Source organism: Oxyura jamaicensis, chromosome 20 (genome assembly GCF_011077185.1).
Source record: "Oxyura jamaicensis isolate SHBP4307 breed ruddy duck chromosome 20, BPBGC_Ojam_1.0, whole genome shotgun sequence".
Classification (NCBI taxonomy): domain Eukaryota; kingdom Metazoa; phylum Chordata; class Aves; order Anseriformes; family Anatidae; genus Oxyura; species Oxyura jamaicensis.
The window spans coordinates 6,487,680-6,510,385 of record NC_048912.1 but is presented as its reverse complement, the minus strand read 5'-3'; the positions used below and the strand labels follow the sequence as shown (position 1 = coordinate 6,510,385).

Genomic DNA, 22,706 nt, shown 5'->3' with positions numbered 1-22,706 from the left:
TTTCAACGTAACGTTGAAAATTTTTCATTGAGGTGGGGGCTGAGAGAGAACGTCTTTGGGAGAAGATGCCTGTTGTACTTAATTGTCTCTTCTATTCACGGTATCTTCTCAGATATAACCAATTCCTTTAACCATAAATGTATGTGTGGATAAAAGCTATGGAATAGCAGTTTATGTACATCCCTGAACGTGTTAAGTATTTCCCAGATAGATAAGCAGCTCTCTGAGCTGGGGACAACTTCTATTTTTAAATACAATGGAGTGAGTGAGGGTCAATAAACTATGAGGAAAAGACAGGCTGAGGGGAGAGAGGCCATAGGGTTACTTACATGCATTCGTTTAAAAGAAGTGAGAAGAATGTGAGGAAGACTTATATGCACAACACTCTTCATGAATACAGCATGATTAGACAGCCTTCTAAATGCTGCAAGAAAAGGCAGCCAATGCTGTTATTCAGAGATGCAATTGCCTAGTGTAGAACAGGAAGAAAACATTAAACTTTAGACCTTCAGAAAAATGTGTGCAATAAAAGTGTCTATATTATCTGTTCCTCTGTTCCTTTTTTTTTTTTTTTTTTAACAGAAGTACATATGGAATGATTTCTGAAGAGTAGAAACTATTTCTCTACCCCTTCCCCCAAAAAGCTGGTGTCCAGGAATGTATGCCTGCTAAACTAACTTTTTTTCCTTGCATTTTGAAACAGATCCAGGTTGCCTCTCAGACTACTTTTGACTGCACTGGACAGTAGCAACACATTGAATTTGACATGATTCTTCCCAGTTGTACTGCTGCAGATGGAATTCTGAGTACGGAGAATGAAAATTGATAGGACTTGTTGGTGTTCCTTTTGATATTGCCTGGCAAATCTCTGATCAGCAGCAAAGGTACTAAAACTGTATTTGTAAATTTAGGAAGCTGGACTTTTCTCTTTCCCTGCTCATTGGATTAAGTGATAGGACATCTAAAATCAGTTTTCAGTTTCTATGAAGAAAACTAATTCCACCTGCCTGTGAAACTCAGTGGACGGACTAGTAAGGAAGAAGGATTTTAATTTTTTTTCTAAAAATGTTATGTGTCTGTTTCTGGAAAGCAGCCTTAGTAAATATTACATCATACTATAGCTAGGTATCTGTTGACTTATCTGAAAATTAAATACACATTTCTTAAATAAGCATAGAAGCTGAGTATAATTTTTCACACCAGTGGTTTTGCTATTGCATGAGAACTTTCTTAATCAAAGTTTATCTCAAAGAACAGACACTGACAGAGATGAAGTAATAATGTGGCTATGAAATAATCTGCTGGAGGAAAAACTGTTTTCCCAAGTGGCTATGGGAACAGAATAGCCAATGTATTTCTTTGGGTAAAGCACACTTCGCTAGATTCTTTCTACTCAGGCATTTCTAGTCTTTACAAAGAGCAGATAGTTTCCCTTGTGTCATTTTTAATTGATTTTTTTTTTTCACTGCATTACAAGAGATCATTGGCACCAGTCCAGGAAAGGGCAAGCAGCAAGTAGGGAATCCGTCAAAACCTGACTCATTGATCACTGGGTCTGATGAAATAATTAGTATTTGAAATTTTCTGTACAGCCTCATACTGGTATTTTGACTTCAGAAAGTGAGAGAAAATCCCTTTATACCAGAAGACCTTTGAGCAGAATTATAATTTCAAAAATGCTTCAGCATACTTAGTCATTTTTAGGAATCTGCTTGTAGGAATGGCTAGCAGTTGCTTTTTTTCTGGCTCACCAAAAGGAGCAGTGCCATTTAGCCATGCTCTGTTCTGCAAACAAGTCAATTTGGGGGCATTGTATTTATGATGGAGGGAAGTCAGGCAGCGCAAAACATTTCAATGCGTTTGTTCCCAAGCATTTGCGGTAGTAGACCTTCAAATGGACTCAATACTTAAAATAAGAATCTTGGAAACCAACAGAAATGTTGAAAGTATATCATATTATCATCAAAGCTGTAGTAGACTTCAAACTGTGTTACACAATAGTTTCAAGATCTGGGCAGCTCTGCACACTAATGAAAGCTGTAAGATAAAACATTGTATAACATGTTTTATATCTGAGGATCCTTTGTGAGTTTGCGAATGTGTTGTTAACTCAATAAATTTTACCACAGTCCTGTTTAAAAATGTGGATAGATATGTTTACCTCTTCAACGTCTGCATTTTTGATACAGTAAACAAAAATGTCATCCAGAACCTTAAAGCATCCCAGAACCTTAAAGAAGATGGCTTTTTATGCATCAAAGCAAGAGTTAAGAGTTGATGCCCTGCTAAATCCTTGAACTTGCTGCCAAATTTGAGTGTAGAGTGAAAACTTCCTTGTGTATGTAGGTAACGGCTTATGAACTGTGAATTTTTCAGGTTTCTGTTTCTAGTTGGCACTAGAAAAATATTTAGTTCCTTTGTTTTATTTATTGATTGATTTATTTATTTTCTTAGGAGTTAGATTATTTTAGGCAAATAACCTTTTACTTCTTCGGAGAGAACCTTGCTGTTCCTTTGGGGAGGGGGCGTAGAGGGAAAAGTGTAAGTGAATACATGTTTCCCTCTCCCTTACAGGCGACCTGCAAACAAAAAGAAGTAAAAGCCATTAACCTACCTTGTTCAGAGAGAACACTGAATCAAAACAATATGGCACAGCATAGTCTTGTCCTTGGATTATTCATGATGACTGTTTTATCACTGTTGGATGGAAGTTCAGCTTTCCTGTTAAATCAGCGTCTGAAGGGAAGATTTCAAAGAGACCGTAGAAACATCCGCCCAAACATCATCCTTGTTCTTACTGATGATCAGGATGTAGAACTTGGTAAGAGCCCAACATAAAGAGAGTTTTACTTAATGAGAATGGCACTTCTTTTCCTTGAAGCTTGATGCTTGTTTTAAAAACAATTATCTTTTTTTTTTTTAATTGCAAAAATATAATAGAACAAGTAGCAAAAACCTACCTTTATGCAGGTTTCCAGCTGCATGCAATTGAAAGACAGCAAAAAGTAGATTCCATTTAAAATGTCAAACTTCCTGTTTCTGTGGAAATATGAGATTCCTGCCTATCTGTCTTCATCTGTATGTCTAAACTGTGCTTCTGGCAATTGCAAGTATAACCTGGGAAGCTACATGCCTAAGCAGTAGGTTTAAATTCATAACTGATTATTGCACTATGTAATTACCCAAATTTCTTGTGTAATTGCAGACATTCATTACATAGACAATTTTAATTTTAATTACTTAAATCTTACCTAACGTATTCATACTACTCTCAGTATTGTCCATTTAGATGTGTAGTTAATTACTGACCCAAAATCACTTAGTATGAAAAGGTTCTACGGTGTTATTCAATGCCACGTTAATTGTTGAAGAAAGGAGATGAAGATTAAACACACTTTGCCTAATGATTTGGAATAATGAATTAGCTGACAGAGATTGGGTTTTGTTCTATTTCCTGAACAAGCTTGTATTTACAAATATTGTCTGCAGTTACAACTGATAGTTACAACAAAACCAGTTTATATGAGCAATTTTGCATTAAAAATACGCTTTTTAAGTCAGTATAAAGCCTGGATCGTCAGAAAGATGAGAGCTCCTGTATGTGTGGTCTGGCAGGTTTGTTTGATGAGCTACTATGCCAAATTTCAAGTATGGATGGGAAAAACTGGAAAACAGGCCTGAAAGAAGAAATGGAACACAATAGCTAATTGACTTATATTACTTCTACACTTCTCTAGCTGAGAAGTTAATTATAGCAACATGACAATATTCTTATAGATGCTTACTTTTTATTAGTATTTTTGCATGTCAGTGATATTCTAGATGTCATATATTTCTCAAAGGTGGCTGGGAAGCCGGCTATAGAAGTAACCTCACCAAATAAAAATTTAATTGAAATGAGTAGGATCAGAAGGTTTTTCTTTTTGGTTGTCACCTCTTTTTTCTTTTGGAGAATGGTTATTTTAATCACAGATAAAGGAGTTTTAATAATGTATATCCAAAAGAATCTAAGTACATTATCTTGCAGGCTCAGAAGGTGGTCCTAAAAAATTTATCAACTTCTATTTTATGCTAGTCTGCTTGTTTCTGATGCAATTGTCTAAGTCCTTTGGGCAGTATATTTCTCTTCTCTGATAATCTGATGCTTTCCAATTTCAAGCATAATGGGCATGTGTCCACACAAATTAGGATCTAACTAAGGAAAATCCATCTGATGAAGCTGAGATTTGATATTTGTCATTTGCCACTAATGGCTTGGCGAGACCCAATATTTGTTTGAATTAATTTTTATTCTTGTCTATTGTCTGGTGAGCTGTCCAAGTTAATCAAAATTGCCATTTGTGGGGATTGTGGTTAATGCATTTAAGAAAGATGAAAACATGATGTGAATCACCAATAAAAGCTATGGAAAACTTGGAAGCCATGAAAGTGTAGCAAAGAAAGCTGTGCACAACAAAGATTGCAACTGCTTCTAGGAATGTTCTGTAACTGATGGGTGTTGGAGCTTTTGTTTTTCTATTGTGGCAACTTTTGAGGCAAAAGGGAAGATAACTAAATCTCAACAGCCTTTCTTCATTTAATTTTAGATTTAACTATGTAACAGGAGTAGGTGGAGTTTGCTAGGAGATGTTGTCCTCTCTGCAAAGGAGTTCAACTTCTTTTATTTTTTTTTTATTTTCACTGCTTCTAATCACGAGTTTTAGTTAGGAAACCAAACCCTAGTTTTGTATTGAATAAAAGGAAAAGACTGCTAAGGGACTAATGAGAAGGATACAGAATCTCCAGGTCAAAGGAGAACAAGAATAAATTGCAATGGATACAGATGGAAGACGACAAATGAGAACACCAAGACCTACTGAAACATTCACACAGTTGACTGTCTTTTTAATCAAAAGAGTTGAACTGACAACCTGAATATAAAGAAGAGGAATATACTGATGAGGAGAAGGAATTAATTGGAAACGAAGACTTTTTCCCCCATTAGAGCCATGTAATTCTATGTTAGTCTAATGCTGATGTCTGCTGTGTGAATGGACTTGGCGTCTTCAGTTTCATTAGGTGTGCCTACCATATTGCTGTGCTTTAAGAGATCCGCTTAGTTCATTCTCTCATAGTTGGAGAAAAATCTGATTATTTAGAAAACATTTCAGCCTCGTTAAATCTGAGCGAGAGGTGATTCATATGTTACTACACGTTCCAATGCATGAAAACACTGAAGTGTCACAACAGTAATGTTTCTTAGTTGTCACACACGGATTAGAGTCTTAGAGCTTTGGCAAAATTGAAGATGAGCAAAGAAAGGAAATGAAGCTGTGAAAAAGGTGTTTAATGAGGTTCAAATAGAATGCAAATAGAGGGCGTTAGGGGACAGTACATTCTGGGTTCCAGTGAACTTACCTGCATATAGATGATACTTCTCAAATTGGGCTTCAGAGTTGACTAAGTCATTCGGGATTTAATACCAGCTCTTAAACTAGTGGACCTCCCGAAAACTCATGTAAATTATGACTTCTGACAACAAAGTACTAATGGGAAAGTCAATAATATTTCATGAACAACTGTTAAATTAATTAAGGACTTATTTAGCTAGCTTTTATTGTAGTCTTACTGAGCAGGTAATAAAGCATCCTCATAGTTGTACATGTTGTTATATGCCAGTCAAGGTTTTTCATAGTTCTTTTTCCAATATAACATACATTTGGAGAACTGAATATGGTTAAACGTTTTGCTCTATTAGATAGTCTTTTCTTTATAGCATTAATAAATGTACTTAGTTCTCCAGTAATATTGCATAGAATGTTTTCTAATATATTAAAAAGTGAAGTTAAGTTCATGGTCATATCTGTTGCAAAATGGGAGCAAGATAAGCTGCTTCACATTGCTAACACAGATGATCTAATTGAAGGTGTCTCTAGCTGATAGAGAATATATGAAAAACAGTATACAGATTGTACATTTTAAAAATCACAATGAATGTGTGTATAAAAACCCATGCATTTTGTCTTTAAAACATTTTAATATGTTCAAATAGGAATATTTCTGTGTGAATCAGAATCCATCCTGGAATCCAGAAATCATACTGAAGAAAATAACCTATAGGTTTAGAAACATGGACCTTTGGATACGTTTTAACTGCCTCGTGTGTGAGCTTCTCCTCAGTGTCAAGACCTCATTAAAAATGCATGGAGTTTTACTTAGTTTTCCCCATTGATATTAGTCAAAATATAAGCCTTGTCTTAAAAGCGAACTGTGAAAAAGCACTAAGCAAAGTTTTGGACACCACATAAATTTCAAGTGGAATTCCCACCTCGATTTTGCTTTGCTTTGTTAAGTGAGCAGCTTGAGTGCATCAAATTGATTAAATGCATATTTGCACAGTACTTCTGTAGATCTTTTGGTTTTTGAAAATAGCATAGACACTTCACATTTAGCTCTGAATCATTTTTATTTATCATCAGTGATTTTAGACAGGTAACAGACCATTTTCTGCATAAAATATTGACACTTCAAAGCATGACTTCTCATGGTACATCAGCTAATGAAACCCCAAAAGATTTTCCAACTCAAAATATGATTTGGTGAGGTTCCAGCTGCTGATTAATACACAACTACTCTTCTGCTACAGAAAGATCAATTTGTACTTCTTTTTTTTTTTTCCACAGTTCTATGTTTCTATTGGAGGTAGGCTGAAGAAAATAAGTGTTGGTTGGCTGGTTTAATGCTGTTTGAAATATTTAAAGCTGGCCTATTTAAGATTGCACGGAAGAGTATGCTGGATTTTTACCTTTCGCTGATCTGTCACTCTGTATTAGTTCTCAAGCTGGGGAAGCAGATCAGATCATATGTTTTTGTATTAAAGACTGTTGATATATAGGTCCTTGTCATTACAACAGTTTTATTAAAGAAGGTTACTGTCCCCAAGGGGAGTCTTAACATGTACTGTTATTCATGCCCAGATGCCTCTGCCATTTAAAGGGGTTGTTAAATTGTATTTTAATATTGGAATGACAAAACATTATTTTGATCTCACTAGTTATTTTGGTCTGACTAGTTATTTTGGGGCTAGCTCATAAGATGACACAGATGAAACATCCACAGTTCTCAGGCTCACATAATAAATTGACTGTTACAATCATCAGTGGCGTTAGCACTTTCGAAGAAAGGGAGGTTGCTCCCAAAACGCGTTTTCTTATCCCACAGTTTTGGAAACAAACAAAAAATCATTTTGTTTAGAAACTTTCTTTTGATATGTGAAGTTTAACAAGTTCGAAAGGGAGAATGAAATAACCTGCCTTGGTTCTGGTACCAAAGTGATGTGACAGGGATGTACTCTGATCTGAATGTACAAACAGGTTTTGTTTATTTCTTTATAATATACATTTCAGCAAAATGATCTTAAGAAAACTAATGCCATGGCAATTTCAAGATGAAATGACCTGCTGTAGCAATTAAAATTAGCCTTCCTTCATGGTGCCAGAGAGTCAGATTCCGTATGTGGCTTATGACCATTTTCCCTCTAGGTTTTGATCCTGGTTATATCAATGTGCCCTGTATCAAATTGACTTACTGTTGCAATTTCATAATGAAAGTCCTGCCTAAAGAACTTAGAAGAAACCTAAACCCATTATTGACAGAAACAACATACAGTTTGTGCCAGATGGTTGCAGGATGCATTGATTAAAGCTGAACTATTAATCCAACTCAACCTTGGGTAAGTTAGACCCAACACTACTCCAGCATGAGCCCATATCTTCATCTCCATGTTGTCTATTGGCTTTCCCTGCTCATAACAAGAAGGGAGGGTTGGTGTTGGAAAGGTTTGCTCTCCTTTGCACTGTGACAGGTATCATTATAAGTTCTTTTGAAAATGGAAATTCTTCCTAGATCAAGTATGCTGATGCAGTTTTAACTATGAGACACTGATGGATAAGGAACACTGAAAGTCTTCTTCTTCTGATCCTTCCTATTTCTGTGCATAAGAATTCTGATATGGATCAAGATTTAACTAGGTGTATGTCTGTGGTAAAGATGCATTCTTTGCCCAAAGCCTTGCCTTAAAAAGGAAACAGAACAGCCATCTGGCAGCAGTGTGGCTTTTACTAACAGCTGACAAAAGGACTTTGACTCCCATTACCCCAATTCATCCAAGTCTCTGCTAGTTAAACTTGCTATCTGTTTTTAGATGATGGTTGTTACATGTCCCAAGTGGTCATCTAAAATCTGATTCTGCAGAATCAAACCTAAGAAAACTGAGTTTTAGGTGACACATTATCAAAATGGGTCAGGTGGATAGACACAACTCAGTGGGCTGGTGGTGGAAATTCTGATGAGGGTTTTGCTCTGTCATTGCTTCTTCCAGAAACCGACACTAGCTAATATCAGATGTCAGGGGAAATAGCTTTATATCAAGAGATCCAGTCTAGTAGACCCTACATGAATGGCAGGTTTAGACTAAATAATCTTCAGCTATCTTCCAGCCTCAACAGTTCTGTGATTAAAACCCCCAGCCAAAAGGGTTCTTCTGCAAAAGCAGAAGGTTGGCACAAAAAGCAGTGCATCAGGTGTCTTCAGAAACCAAGGATTAAATAATTCTTAAGGAATATGCAAACTTTGGTCAGGGTTGCTACACAAAGTTAATTTCACCCTCAGGCCGTGTTGTCTCAGCCTAATTCATGCTGCTTCTTGCCTTCAGCTACTCGAACAGTACTAGTGGCTCCAGAAAGGCTGCACAGATGCTCTTGGATACAGTGGGAAATCTTGAGCTTGGAAAGAAATTCAAAAAGCATTATGATTTATGTCAACAAGTTCGAGTTCAGTCTTAAGTCAGTATTTGGTCCTTCTTGAAACAATGGGAGAACTTTGCAAGTGGGGAGAAAGTAATCTCTTTGGATTTGGATTCCCTGTGAGATTACAGTGCCGCTAGTACAAGTGGTTCTTTCTGGTCTCTGACATAACGCACAAGCTCTTATTTAGCTCTTGTGACTAAGATGAGAGAATATTTCTGAGATGCTTTTCTTTTTCTAGGGTCTATGCAAGTGATGAATAAAACAAGGCGGATCATGGAACACGGAGGTGCTCATTTCATCAATGCCTTCGTGACAACACCCATGTGTTGCCCATCTCGCTCCTCTATTCTGACGGGGAAGTACGTCCACAACCACAACACTTACACTAACAATGAGAACTGCTCTTCTCCATCCTGGCAGGCTCAGCATGAAATACGTACGTTCGCCGTGTACCTCAATAACACAGGATACAGGACAGGTAAGATCAACACTGGCTCTGTCTGAAAGCCTCCTTAGCTTTCTTAGTGCAGAGATTAACGTATAATATCTTAGTTTGTACTTGTAATGGACTGCAGCAGTGCAGGATGCTATAGCTTCAGTTGTGCGTGGGGGCTGGAGGTTTAGCTTCCTTTTGCTTTTACTAGAGTAAATTTAAAAACAAAACCAAAAAAGCTTTTTTAGAGGCTGCGAAGGAGAAAATGTGTATGCTGTAGGAACAGAATTTCTTGTTACAAGACTAAACCCAAGGCGTAGCACATGTAAAATATGCCCTGCAATGTGTAGAAAAGCCAAGAAAGGTGTTATGGAAAGGAGTTAGTAATTTGAATTTTCATAAAACAGGTATATTGATCAAACTAAGAATTCAAGACAAGGGACTGCCTCTTCTGTGCTTTGGGGCAGAGCAGTCAGGTGGATTGGTTTCTCTGGACAGTCCATTCCCAGAAAAGGTGTTTATTCCTCAGTTTTTTTCATCTTAATCAGCAAAATCAAATGTACTCTTGAGAAACAAATGATCCTCTTTGCATGCAGTGCTTCTTAGGAATAAAGACCATGCAGAAAGGATTTCAGAAAATACGCAGCACTTGTTTCACACCTATTTCTTTCTTGCACTCTCTGGACTTGAGATTTAGGTTCTTGCTGATTGCGGTGTTTCTGTCACGTTTCTTGCTAATGCCTTTTGTCATATTGAAAAACTGGCATAAACCTGGACCTATTGATGTTGTTTGTAGTGTGTATATATACTGTAGTAGTATGGTTGTTACTGATAGTATACATTTGTGCATTGAATCTGTAGTATGTGAGGCTTGAGCATGATGATGCTTCCAGGAAAGAGTATAAATCTTCAATAGTAATTGTAACAAGATCTTTTTTTTTTTCTTTTTCTTTCTAAACATTCACATGAGTTGTGCATGTCATCACTGTAAAGGCTTAGTCTTAAAACAAGTAGGTAATTTCCTTGTTTTGTTTTTTCTAAAATAAAGATCTGAATTAATCTGGAAAGGACTAAATTAGGGGAAGTGCACATACCTAATTAATTGGTTACTGTTTCCCTCCATTTATCATTCCTGGCACTAATACCAGCGATCATATGAATACCACACCAAGGTCAATGTTTTATTCTTCACAGATCATTTGTTTTGTGTTCGCTAATATTTGTCTGTTGTAATAATTTTTATATTTAGTGACTATATTTTGAGCACCTGCAAGTTCTACCAACTTCCACAGCTTTTGCAGGTGTCCTGGTGTTCATGTGTTACATTTTTTTCATGAAGTTAGTATTTACATGTAGTTCCAAGATCTTCCTGAATCCCCAATTCTATTTTTGGTCTGATTCTGTTAATTTGCAAGCTAAATGTGTTGGAACATGCAGAAGTAGTACTTTTATAATTACAAAGCAATCTTCAGGTGTAAAGGAGATTTCCATTCATGTAGTTAAACGTGATATGTTATAAAAATTTAAATGGATATTGCCAGTACTAAAGGTTTGTGTTCATTTCTGGTCTCTGATTGAAATCTTGTGTTAACCATTGTGAGGGATCTGTAAGAAGGTATTTCTCTTACCTATTTTTTTTTTCAAAGATCTGATCAGATTTACCTGTTTCAGAAACAATTTCAAAAGTAACCCGCTAAGTAGAATATTATGGACATTATGAATACATTCTCTGACATGGCGAGTCCTCGAACGTGACTGCAGTAAACAAAATAAGGTAGAGAGAGCACTGGAGTTAATTTGTAGATTTTCTATGTTTATTTTGAGTTCCATGGTATTACTGGTTTACCTGGAAACACTGTTTAGCTGCTGCTTGTTTTTGAAGAAGAAAAGGAGGCCATGATTAATAAAGTCTTCCCAGATTTGCTTTTATATGTAAGTTCACAACTCTGGGATGAGAAGCTGTCATTTTGGGAGAAAGGTTGGTTTTGTTTTCTTTCTTAATTCATAAGCCAGGCCTTCTTCCTGTATTTCCCTTTTCTTGTTTAAACTTAAAAGAAAACTGTACTCTCCTACTCCATTTAAGCTTCCGTCATTTTTTCCCCCTTTTCTGCCACTCGTTTCACATCTCCTTGCCCTTTTATCTATTCATGTTGAGCTCCGTGTTTTGTTCTATCTCAAAAGATGATTCTGCTGTGAGTGTTCATCCTGCAATGTAATATTTCTCCTGTGGCAGTGGCATTTGTGGTTTGGATCTATATAGACTTGTGCTACTGCTGACACCTTGGGGAAATGTGCAGGTGGTGTGCAGGCAGGAGGGATGTGGGATGCAATTCTCCTCCACAAGTTGCAAGTAAAAAAGTATGGTAATAAATGGAGAAGGTGTGGCTTTCCTGTAAATTGTTAGTTTCAGGCTTGGTTGCCAGTTTTATGTCATTCAACCATGGCTCTTTACAAAGTTTTACCAGTATTGTTAGGCACTGGACTTGGCAGAATAGAGGTGAAAGTACAAGGCTGGGCTCAAGGGAATTTCTGTCTTTGGCTTTAACAGTCAGGATTTCAGCAATCGTGCAAGGTTCACTGTCACTTGATGTGAGTCAATTAAAATAAATATTACAACAAGGCAAAAGGCTGGCTTTTCCTCCGACAAAGGAAGCCATTAAGTCAGTCGTTGTTACAGGTATGTCTTCCTCTGCATTAACCTTTCTTACAATCTTAAAAAATGCCAGTGTCATGAATAACAACTAAAGGACTGTATTCTCACTACGTAGCCAGTACGTGTAGACACCAAATCCCTCATCTCAGTACGTTAAACAGTGAATCCTATTTTGAAGAGCTTCTCACATCATTGTCCCACTACATGTTGTGGAGAATCAGGCAAGAAAGAGAATTTATTTAAATAAACCAAGTCAACTGATGAATTCATCTTTAGAAAAGCACATGTAAGCAACATCGGAATCATCAGTAACTTAAAAGAGTGATCACTGGCACTTCAGCTTGGAGCAAGAGATATTTAGAATGGAAAAGAAAGAGATCCTGTGATAAACATTTCTGAATGTGAGAGGATTTCTTTGCCAAAGGTTCCTGTGTAAACATTTACAGCAAAAATGTTCAGTTTTCCAAGAATATACGTAGCTCTTTCTATGAGTCATCTTTTAAAATGCACAAGGCATGGTTGCATGCTTGTTTCCTGCAACAACAAATACAGTTATATTTTATTGGAATACAGATTTACATTTTCCCTTGGACATTACTTAATGAGGAAAGCTTCGCTTTTCCATTTGCCTGGCTGGCTGACCGATTAGGTCTTAAAGTTAGTGACTGATTCCAGAATACTTCGTCAGCCTTATCTGCAGGCAGGAAATGAAAATACATACTTACTTTATTAAATTCAACAGAATTAGGGATGGTGGGCCAAATTCATACTGGCAAAAGGACACTTGTGCTTCTGTGACTCTTTGTGAGAGTTTTATTAATTTATGTTAGGGCTTAATGTGACACAGTATGCAGCAAATGTAATACATGTTTTGGCTAACTTACCATCTTCATTCCTGTTGGGCAGTACCCTATAGTACAGCTAACCCCACTCAGTAAACTAACCTGTTAAAGAAGGGAAAAGCTACTTGTTGTGTGGTGATATGTAAACATCTCACTCTGATGGAAGGCTGCACTTGAATTGTGCAAAGAATTAATACGTGCCATTTTGCACCATTTGTGTGTTTTGAACCTAGAGAAAAGTCATGGCTGAAGGTCCATCTGTGCCATAATAATAAATTTCTTGGGAATAAGAGTAATAATCATTCTTTCCACTTTCACAGGGCTTTACAGTAATTAACTAATAAATTCATTAAAATTCAGTGACAGTCTTTCATTTCCTCCCTTTAATATTTAGACTAAGATGATACAGTGGTCAACTGCATTCAAATAATTATTTTTCCACTTCACTGTCTGAGCCTGTGACATTTTAAAGTGATTTTAACATTAAATGGTAAGATAGAGGAGAAAGGCTATTGGTAAATGTTTATTAAAGGACAAATGAACATGAAAAATATGTGACCAGATGTTAATAACTTTATACGTGCCAGGAGAAAAGGACTGATTATCAGTTGGCTGCTGCAGAATTTTCTCTCCACACTAGTTGGATTACAGAAATACTTAAAAGCTTAACTGAAGTTGCTCTCTATATAATTGCTTGGTAGGGAACAACTGGTAAACTGAAGAGTCAAAATGTAAATAGAAAACAGTGAAATACTTTCTGCAAGGTCACGTGCAGGTAAAGAGCAACATCAAGAAGAGATGCAAGTATTCATTCACACCCTGGTGCCCTAGCCTCTGTGCCATGCTGCACTTCCCTGTCATCTTACATGCATATCAAGAAAACAGGTAGTCCAAGTCAAAATGAAATCAGGACAGCTGATGAAGAACTGAAGGCTATCTTTTAAAATAATGACTAAGTGAATTAGGAGTGAGGCTTGATTTTTAGATATGGTTTGCATAATTAGGAACTGAAGTGCTACAATATTCACCTCTAACAAATCTAGGTGACTTTTGAAAACTGGATATCAGGTCTCTGAATTATTTAACTTGAAGATAAATTGGTTCCTTTAGATCTTTTCTCTGCATATAAACAAAAAGGGCTGTCAAATAATATCTGTTATGTGGTTTAAGGCCATTAGACTTGAAAACAGTGTGAAAGAAAGCTTAAGCCTACTAGATATATCATGATAGCTGTTACTACAAAGGGAAACCAAGAACCTCTGCTGGAAAGGATGTAAGAAGAGTCCTGATGCATAGCCCCAAACCAATTACTCTGTCCATGTTACTACTTCTGTCTGACTTGGTCCTTCATAGTGAATTATTGAGTTGGATTATCCTGTATGTTTTGGAGAATGACATTTTCAAACAAAAGTCATTTCTAAGTTTCCTACCTCATGTATGTTAAAGACTTTTTTCTCCCAGCTCTAACTTCACGTCTGTGATATCAGTTGGTTTTGTATCTTCTCCGTCTGTTTCTGTGAATTGAGTTCAATGCCTCAGTGATTCCACTTTAAACATACTATAATGTATGATACCTTCAAGTGGGAACACACGAGTTAGAGTTGTGGTCTCCTGAGGATTATGCAGAGGTTGTACAAACGGCACTCATCTATATAGCTGCTACTTCACTGTCTTTTGCATGTAGCTTTATATTATATTTTAACCATCCTGGAGCGAGGAATAGTTGTGCTTCAATGAATAAAATCACTGAGTAAAATCCACAAGATAGCCTGCAATCAAATATAACCTTCCAGGAGTCCAAGATGAATGCATCCACAATGACAGAAATAAGCCAGTGTCTGTGGCTCCCTCCTTTCCAGGTGTATGTTATTCCCCATCGCCCTCTCTCTTATTTTATCCCCTTGTCTCTTTTCAACATAAAATACTGTAGATTTTGAAAAACAGTTCATTTTTTTTCCCTACTATAATGTACTCTTCTGATAGGATGCCAATTGGAATTGTAACACTGTAAGTGTATTACACCAAAGTATAATACTCTGTTATACTGGTATATCATTTCAAGCAAGAAGCAATTCATAGCTTGATATTACTTCAGAAGTAGGATTATCACTTCATAGCATTCAGAATAGCTAAAAGCTAAATAGAATATTAGCACATTTGAAAATATTTTTAAAAACTTCGTTAGTTTACTTACTAAGCCAATAGGTTCCCTTACTTTTTAAGTTCTTCATCTTCCTAGGCGGAATGACTTCTTTCAGTGCTGTCTGTGCTCAACATTAGGTAGCACAGTAGCCAAAAATGAGACGAGGTTCCCTCCTTTTCTCACTCCAGTTTAAGATCTCGTTTAGGCCTTGTGGCATCTTCTTGCATTCTTTTTCTCTATTTTCCTAGAATGCTGGTTTTGTGATTTAAGTAAATTTAACTTCATAACATTTACTGAATACAGTTGTCCTAAGCTGGCCTTTGCTTTATGCCCAGAGGTGTGAGTGTCCCATTGGCCCACAGGGTTATGTACTTGCCCTGTAGGGCAGCAGTCCACAAGTTAGTGGGCAGCAGAAAAGCATAGCAATACAAGAGCTCATAGAACAGTAAGCTGCATGTCATCTTTCAATAAGTGCATAGCAGAACATCGGTAACTTCAAAGGCTGGTCAATGCCTACAGTGTAATTTTTGCAGGTAGATTCTGCTTTCAGGTTCTGGAAGTAGAATTCCAGTTTCTTTGAATGTGAACATCTTTAAGTCTCCTTGTGTGTTTCCATAGCATGAGTATGGCCTTGAGACCTGGGCCGCATCTTCCAAATTAGAGATGATAGCTCCCTGGAACCAGGCAAGCAGGAGGCAATATGATGAGAGGAGGATAAACTAAAGGTTAGGATTATCTGTGGGTATGGAACATGAAAGAAAGGTGTGATACTAATGGTAAATCTTCAACAAAATGTCTCAACATTGCGGTGGTTTTGACATTGGGAAGGATTTTTGAAATCTGAATGATTGGGCTTGGCCATCGAGGAGGGAGCAATCTGTCTAGCGATAGTGAGCTGTGTGGCAGAGCAGCGCTCTGAGCCATGTAGCCAGAAACTCCTTTCTCTTGCACTGCCATTATAGGAAATGACGCTGTTGTGATACACTAAGTCATCTTGTGCTGAATTATAGTAAAGATTGATGATTTGAACATTGCCATTTCTAGATTTTTTTCCTTTAACTTTCAGAGAGCGTGAGATAGCTGTTCAGAAAGATATTTATGCCTTACAATTCTAGTTCTGTTTAAACTTTTGTAAGCTGTGCCATAGGAATTAATGAAAGGGAGCTTTGGCCAAGTGACTCCATGGAGAATTTGTTCACCTGAGAAAGACATGCAAGACTTGGCTTGTTATCAGCATTCTTCTATTTGGTTCCTGACTGACCATTTCAAAATATTTGGTCTTGAGACCTTTTGTTTTATTTGGCTTCATCTGCTCCCCTTCTGCCAATTCCAGATTCATTAAACAGATCTTGGCACTGATCCTTGGGCACAACTGAAAATGTGCAATGCAAATTCAGGAAGAGGAACAAAGGGTTCACAAAGATTACTCAGAATTCATTTTGTCCTGCTAGATATCATGCTAGTCCCACAGAAAAATAAGAAAGTCTGCAAGCTATTCCAATTGCACTGGTTACCAATCACTGTACAATGTGGTTCTTATAACTATTATGATGATCATAATCAAGAGCTACTCATTTTTGGAAGATACGGTCAGCTATTTTAATACCTAATGACAAATTATGTCTCCTAAAAATCTCTCCTATGGGATGAGATTTCATAGAAAATGACAGATTTTTATTTCAGTACCCCTATGTTTCTTCTGCTGTAAATCCATTAATTTCACTTGGTTGATTGCATTAGACATTGTCAGTTTAAGAGTGTATTTGGCCATGATGTGAAGGCAGAGTTGAACTGACCTTTGGGCTTATTGCTCATTATATGTGCACTTAGCCATGCTGAGAGTGCTTTCTCATCCGCTTTCCTCTGATTGTCTTTTGGAGGACAAAAAGTGCTGAAAGTAATTTTTGCTAGATACACAGCAAAAATAAGATCAGAAATACCCCTTCCCATCCAAAACTAAAGACGTGCTCAGCTGTAGCTAATTGTTCAACTTTGAGCAGGAAAAAACTAGTAGCAGATACAGAAGTAAAAGGTTTTTGAGGCGTAGACAAATCCTTATGTGTAACTGTAAGAGTCACAACTCAAAACCCTAGTTAATACCTGGAAGGCTGGCTGCTAAACTATGTGCTGTCAGAAAAACGGTGCTTTAAGTATTTCTTTGAAGTACTTAATGCACTGTATTCATGTTTAAAAGAAAAGGGTCAATGGCTTAAAATGGAAGTTTAACTTCACAGTCACAGTGATAAGTGCAGCTTAATGGGGTACTAATAACTGGCTCAAGCCAAGCAGCATGGATGATATGAAGAGAAGGCTCCGGAAGGACAGATGGGTAATGTAAATTCTGAGCTTACAGTCTAGGAGTAACAAAAGATTATTTTTACTCAGCATCAGGATTTATTATGAGAGCAAGAGCATTTACAAATATCCTCCTAAATGCTAAAGTCCTGGAATGAAGTAAATTTGACTGAAGATGGGCCTAGTAAGATGGACCTAGCTGATGATAGGATAGTTCAGGTTGGAAGGAGGACTGTTGTCCAACCACATACCCAAAACCTGCGCCAGACCGTGTTGCTGAGCACTTTATCCAGCCTAGTCTTGAAAAACACAGAGGATGGGAACTGCACGGTCATTCTGAGCAACGTGTTTCAATGTTTGACTGTTCTCTCAAGTTTGTTTTTTTTATATTCAGGGTGAACCTCACTAGTTTCAATTTATCACAGTTAGTTCTCCTACCATGCACCACTGTGAAGAGCCTGGCTCTGTCTTCTCCGTAACCTCCTCGCAAGTGAGGAGCTTATTAGGACCTCCTGAGGCCAGGCTAGCATTGCTCCTTGGACAGTATCTTTCCAGTGCGTAGCTTGTCTCGTCCTTAAGGACTGCAAGAGTTCTGGTTTTTACTGCTTCCTAACAGAACATAACGTATCACTGTCGGGAAGCTATTACCAGTATGCCTCCTGTACGTTCCTTTTTTGATTTCATCTTCTTACCTTATTTTAAAAGTACATGAACACCATGATCGTAGTGTTAAACAGGCTGCTAGTGGAACAGAGAAGTGGTCTTGGCCAGTGGGTAACAGAACGGTGCCTACCAGAAAGCTGACTAGGGTCAGAATCAGACCTGAACTGCCAACCTGAGGAAACTGAATGAAAGGCTGAAATTCTGTGTCTAATGCTGATCTTCTGGCAGTTCTGCACTGGAGAATCTCTTGACTTGTGCTGCATTCCCCTTTCTAGTGTGGGAGCCAAAAAAGTTCTGTTCTGACTGCCAACGTCGGGCGGTCTGTATGGAATGAAAAGAGACAAATGATGCCCTGCACTGTTTTACTGATGCATCAGTAGGATGAAATGTCTTAATTTTCAGTGTAATGCGAAGTTTTATGAATATGCTTTGTAGAGGTATTTAAGTCTTGTTAAGTGGTTTTAGGTATTAAAAAAAAAAAGCAGCAGGGTGGGTTTTGTTGTTGCTTTTGTTGGTGTTTGTTTGTTTGTTTTTGAATAAACTTGCAGACTTTGGTAGCTAAGGGTGGATGGTAAAACTAGCCTGAGCATTTCCAGTGGTGGTAACTGGCGCCTTTGGGAGCATTTTTGAGACCAAGATGTCTGGTCTTTCAATTATGCTTTTATGCTACATTTGGCAATATGTTAGCTGTGCTTTCTGAGCAGTGAGCTGTGGCCCTGGTATACCTGCAAGGGCATTTCATTCAGAGCAGACCTTTGTGTTAATTGATAGCAAGGGGCAAATTCTTGCATGTGTGATTCTCTTCCTTACAGGAAGAGTTTATAAAACAAAACAAAACCTCTTGTGAAAAAAATCTACTGTATACTAAAGAATTTTCCAGGTGCTTATCATCGAAGGGTGAGACTCTGAGAAATGAACTTTGAAAGGTTACGAACCCTTGAGGAAATGGTAATAGTGTACAAAGGACTCAATTCTTGTGTATCCTGTTCCATGGGGTCTGAGGAGAAACTGCCTTGTAAGGTAGTGAAAGCAAAGGGAGATCACATTCTTGATGCATTTATTAAAAACGGTTGCTTGGGTGTTTTTTAATGATCCTTTCCTAGACTGGATATAGGAACATGGCTGAGCATATCAAACAGCAGTCTCTGAGGATGTTTGTTAATGAAATCTTGGAGCGCTTTGCAATTGGATGTACCGAAGGCGTGTGTACTCTATTGAGCAGATGTCTCTGGCGGTGAACTAATCTGATGAGGGGAAAAAATGTTAGAGAGAATCTTTACAACCCAAAATCAAAATCCTTCATCAGCATTGGGAGAGCTTTTTTGTAACCCAATATTTTGTAGTACGGAGAAGTGATTAACAGGTTTTGAATAACAAGCGGTTGAAGTGCTCAGATGGAGGGAGGAGGGGAAAAAGAAAAAGATGTGCAATGGAAGATTGGAAACAGCAGAGAAAATTATTTAAAGCACTTGACTTCCATGAAGGAGTATAAAGACATCCTGAATGTACAATGGAGGTTATGCGAAAGGTGCTGGAGGAAACTTCCGCCAGACTCCCCTTTAATGCCTCTGCAGAATAACAATGAAGTAATTCTCCACAGAATGTCTCTTTCCTGGATTCTTCAGCCACACATTTTAGGAACTGATTGGTTTCTGTGTATCTGTTTGGATAATAATAATGTTGCTTGGGGGACAAGAGACTTTGGACTGCCTTGTGCATACCTGCTGATGCAGCCAGTGGCCAGTGTTTCAATCCTTTACTCCTTGTTACCAAGACAAGAAAAAATGTTCACCTGCATTGTTTAATTCCCCACAATCGCTATGAGGTGCCTTTTATCCTTTGAAAATTGGAAATAATTCATAAAGCCAAAAGTATATACTGTACAAACACAGTCCCTGAGTAATGCAATAGTTTTTATCCACAGTGGGGTAGCTACTGGTTTGTTTGTTGCTTCAGGTTTACTTAGCTTGGTTAAAGAAGACATCAGGAGGTGGTTCAGGACAGTGAAATGGGAACTCTTCTCTGCAGTATGCTTCTCAGTTAACCCCTTTGTAGGTGGCTCATCTGTAAAATAACACAACACCTTATCTGCTTTTGCAAAATACTTAGGGATAGAATACTTAGAATTTCAAGGAGTTTATTAATTGTGTCTCAATAGATGGGCCCTTCTCATCTTCTGGGATACAGGTCCTAATTTTATCAACACCTCTATCTCTTTCAAATGCTTTGAAAGTTCTCAAATGTTCCCTTTCTTTTGGCTCACCTAAAACATTAATTCAATACATTTACATTTGTTCAGGGAGATGATTCAAAACATGCTTTTGAATTCTACCTAGGCACTTCGAGCTGGGTCTTACGGCCATTCAGTGCGCAGCATACTTACTCCCTGTATTCCATTGTATTATATTGTATTATTGCATATTATAATATTGCTTAGGTCATGTTTCCCATCTTTATAGAAAAGAAAATCACAATCTGGTAACGACACGGAGCTCCCTCGTGTACTGTTTTATATCGTGGTTTCCACAGTTCTCATTGGCTGTGTCTTTCGGACAGATTCAGCCTACTACAAATAGATACAGATCCTTGACTTCACTCAAGGCTCTTTTTACAGTGACTGAACACCAGTTCTGTGCTTTCCACAGCATTGCTCCCTGCATGTATACAAATACAAGACGGCACGGTATCAGGTGCTGTGAGCTGCAAGCTTAAAAAAATCTTGAAGAATCTGGGAGCTGAGACTTGTGTGCTCCTATCCCCTCAGCTTTGAGAGGAGCTTTAATCTAAGGTTAAGATCAGAGTCTCAGGCACACTGTTGTCCTTACAGAAGCACAGATGTTTGCTGGTAGATTGTCAGCATGAGGTGCTGCATCACTACGTGCTTCTGGATTAAAAATATTTGTAATGTCAAGTGGAACAAATGTAAAGGTCTTTGTGCTGGTTGCTGCGATAGTGCTAACTTGGATTGCCAGACCCTTCAGAAATTGAGATGTGAGTTCTGACACGAAAAGCTCAGGTCCTGAATCACAATCCACAGGCCGGAGAGCAGAATTTTCCCTCTAAGCTTAAAAAAATCTAGCTGGGTGTAATTTATCCTGCAGTTGCATAGTGATGATATAACATAAAGTAATACTGAAAAAAACATACTGCTAATTCTTATTTGTTTCCGGAATAGCATGGAAGTGTCACTGGATACATCATATCCTTTATAATGTGTTCTCTTAGAATTCTAACAATGTCCATTTTTCTTACCCATTTTGTGGAAAATAATTAGCGTCAGTACACTCGCAGTTTACAGATTAGCAAGGCTAGCATATACGTAGCTCTTCTGGGAGGAAACGTCTACACTGTGTTGGAATCCTTGCACTTATTCTGCACTTTCTCTGCACTTATTCTGCTGTTTCATTTCCTCTATGCAGCAAGTTTAAAATCTCATCATCTTTATGGTCCCCATTTGTCTTCATTTCTTCTAAAGCAGCCTCCTGTTGGTGACCTCACCGCTTCTGACTGTTCCAGAAGTGGAGATGGCATAAGTGGGTGTGACTAAAATGAAAAATGTAGCTAAATTGGGTGGTTCAGAGCAGGATGAGATAATGTGGCAACTGGTACTATTTTAAACATTTTCTGTTTTGTTCATCTAAGTCTGAATGTATCAGCCCCTAAATAAAACGTGGTAATTGTAGTGCAGTGTATCTCACGTACTCGGGTTGTAAATCAAAAGATACATGTTATGGAGCTCTGAAATAAAGAAACAAAGGCCAAATCGTAACTTATCTGTTACCTTATGTGTGTCTGGATGAAGAAAATGTTCCAGTCAGATGAGACAGATGTGAAAGAATATGGTTAAAAACAGTATCTTTGAGGTGTTTGTTGTACCTTCTTACTGCACTTCTGCTTTCTCTACCCCTAGCTTTCTTTGGAAAGTACCTTAATGAATACAATGGTTCCTATGTGCCTCCTGGCTGGAAAGAATGGGTTGGATTACTTAAAAATTCTCGATTTTACAACTACACACTCTGTAGAAATGGAGTGAAGGAGAAACATGGATTTGACTACTCCAGGGTAGGTCTTACCGATTTATTTCTATTTCTTTAATATTTGAATGTGACTGCAAGAAAGCTACGATTTATGGTTTCGGTCTAATTAAAGAATTCTCCTCGTACTTGAAAGCTGCTCTGTGTAACATTAGCTACAAAGCAGTAGGCTCCGTGTTTGGGCTTTGTTATCTTCCATTCCATGCGAGTCATGTTACTGAAAACATTGTTAGCAGAAATAGAAACAAACAAAACATCCTGAGACTGTTAATGTGTGTTATGAGCTGCAGATGTGAAAATGGATTTAAATGCTGCATGACAACTATTTCTCATCTTTGTACTATAATTATCGTGTGCTAAATCTGATTGTCATCTATTCCCCTGGTATAGAACTGATTTCAGTGGAGTTGCACAAGCGTAAATGAGATAAGAATCCAGTTCCCTCCAGCTAGACCCATCTTTTTGTGTTAAAGAACTTGTTTCACAGCCAGATGAGGAGAATTCATAGTATCTTGGTATATCTTATGGTAATTCTGACTTCACTGTCTGAATGGAGAATGTAATTATTAAATGTATATCTTGATGTGTTGTTAGAGGTGTGTATGTTCCTAATGTTCTTCCAAGGATGTTGTACTGTGGCCAAACTTACTAAAATACTTGATAATTATTGTGAAATAGAACATCATCCTGTGTCACCCCTCCATCTAGCACTCGTTACAGATCAAACAGTTACCTGTTTGCCTACAGGAATATGTTTATTTCAGACAAAAATGTTAATTTTCCAAAGAAATCGGCTTTTCTGGAATATAATTATAAATGAGTTAATCAGTAAAAGACTAGTTTGAATAGTGTATAAC

The 22,706-nt window shown here is 37.6% G+C and overlaps 1 protein-coding gene across 7 annotated transcripts in view; it reads left to right on the top strand.

Moving 5' to 3' along the window:
• SULF2 (sulfatase 2) overlaps positions 1 to 22,706 on the top strand; it is a 155,502-nt gene that overhangs the window by 88,633 nt on the left and 44,163 nt on the right. For all 7 annotated transcript variants that reach the window (XM_035344201.1, XM_035344195.1, XM_035344199.1 and 4 more), the window contains 4 exons: positions 704 to 884; positions 2,575 to 2,821; positions 9,025 to 9,264; positions 21,726 to 21,877. In XM_035344201.1, the coding sequence (XP_035200092.1) occupies positions 2,647 to 2,821; positions 9,025 to 9,264; positions 21,726 to 21,877 (567 nt within the window). In that variant the 5' untranslated portion in view covers positions 704 to 884; positions 2,575 to 2,646. The remainder of the gene's footprint in view (positions 1 to 703; positions 885 to 2,574; positions 2,822 to 9,024; positions 9,265 to 21,725; positions 21,878 to 22,706) is intronic.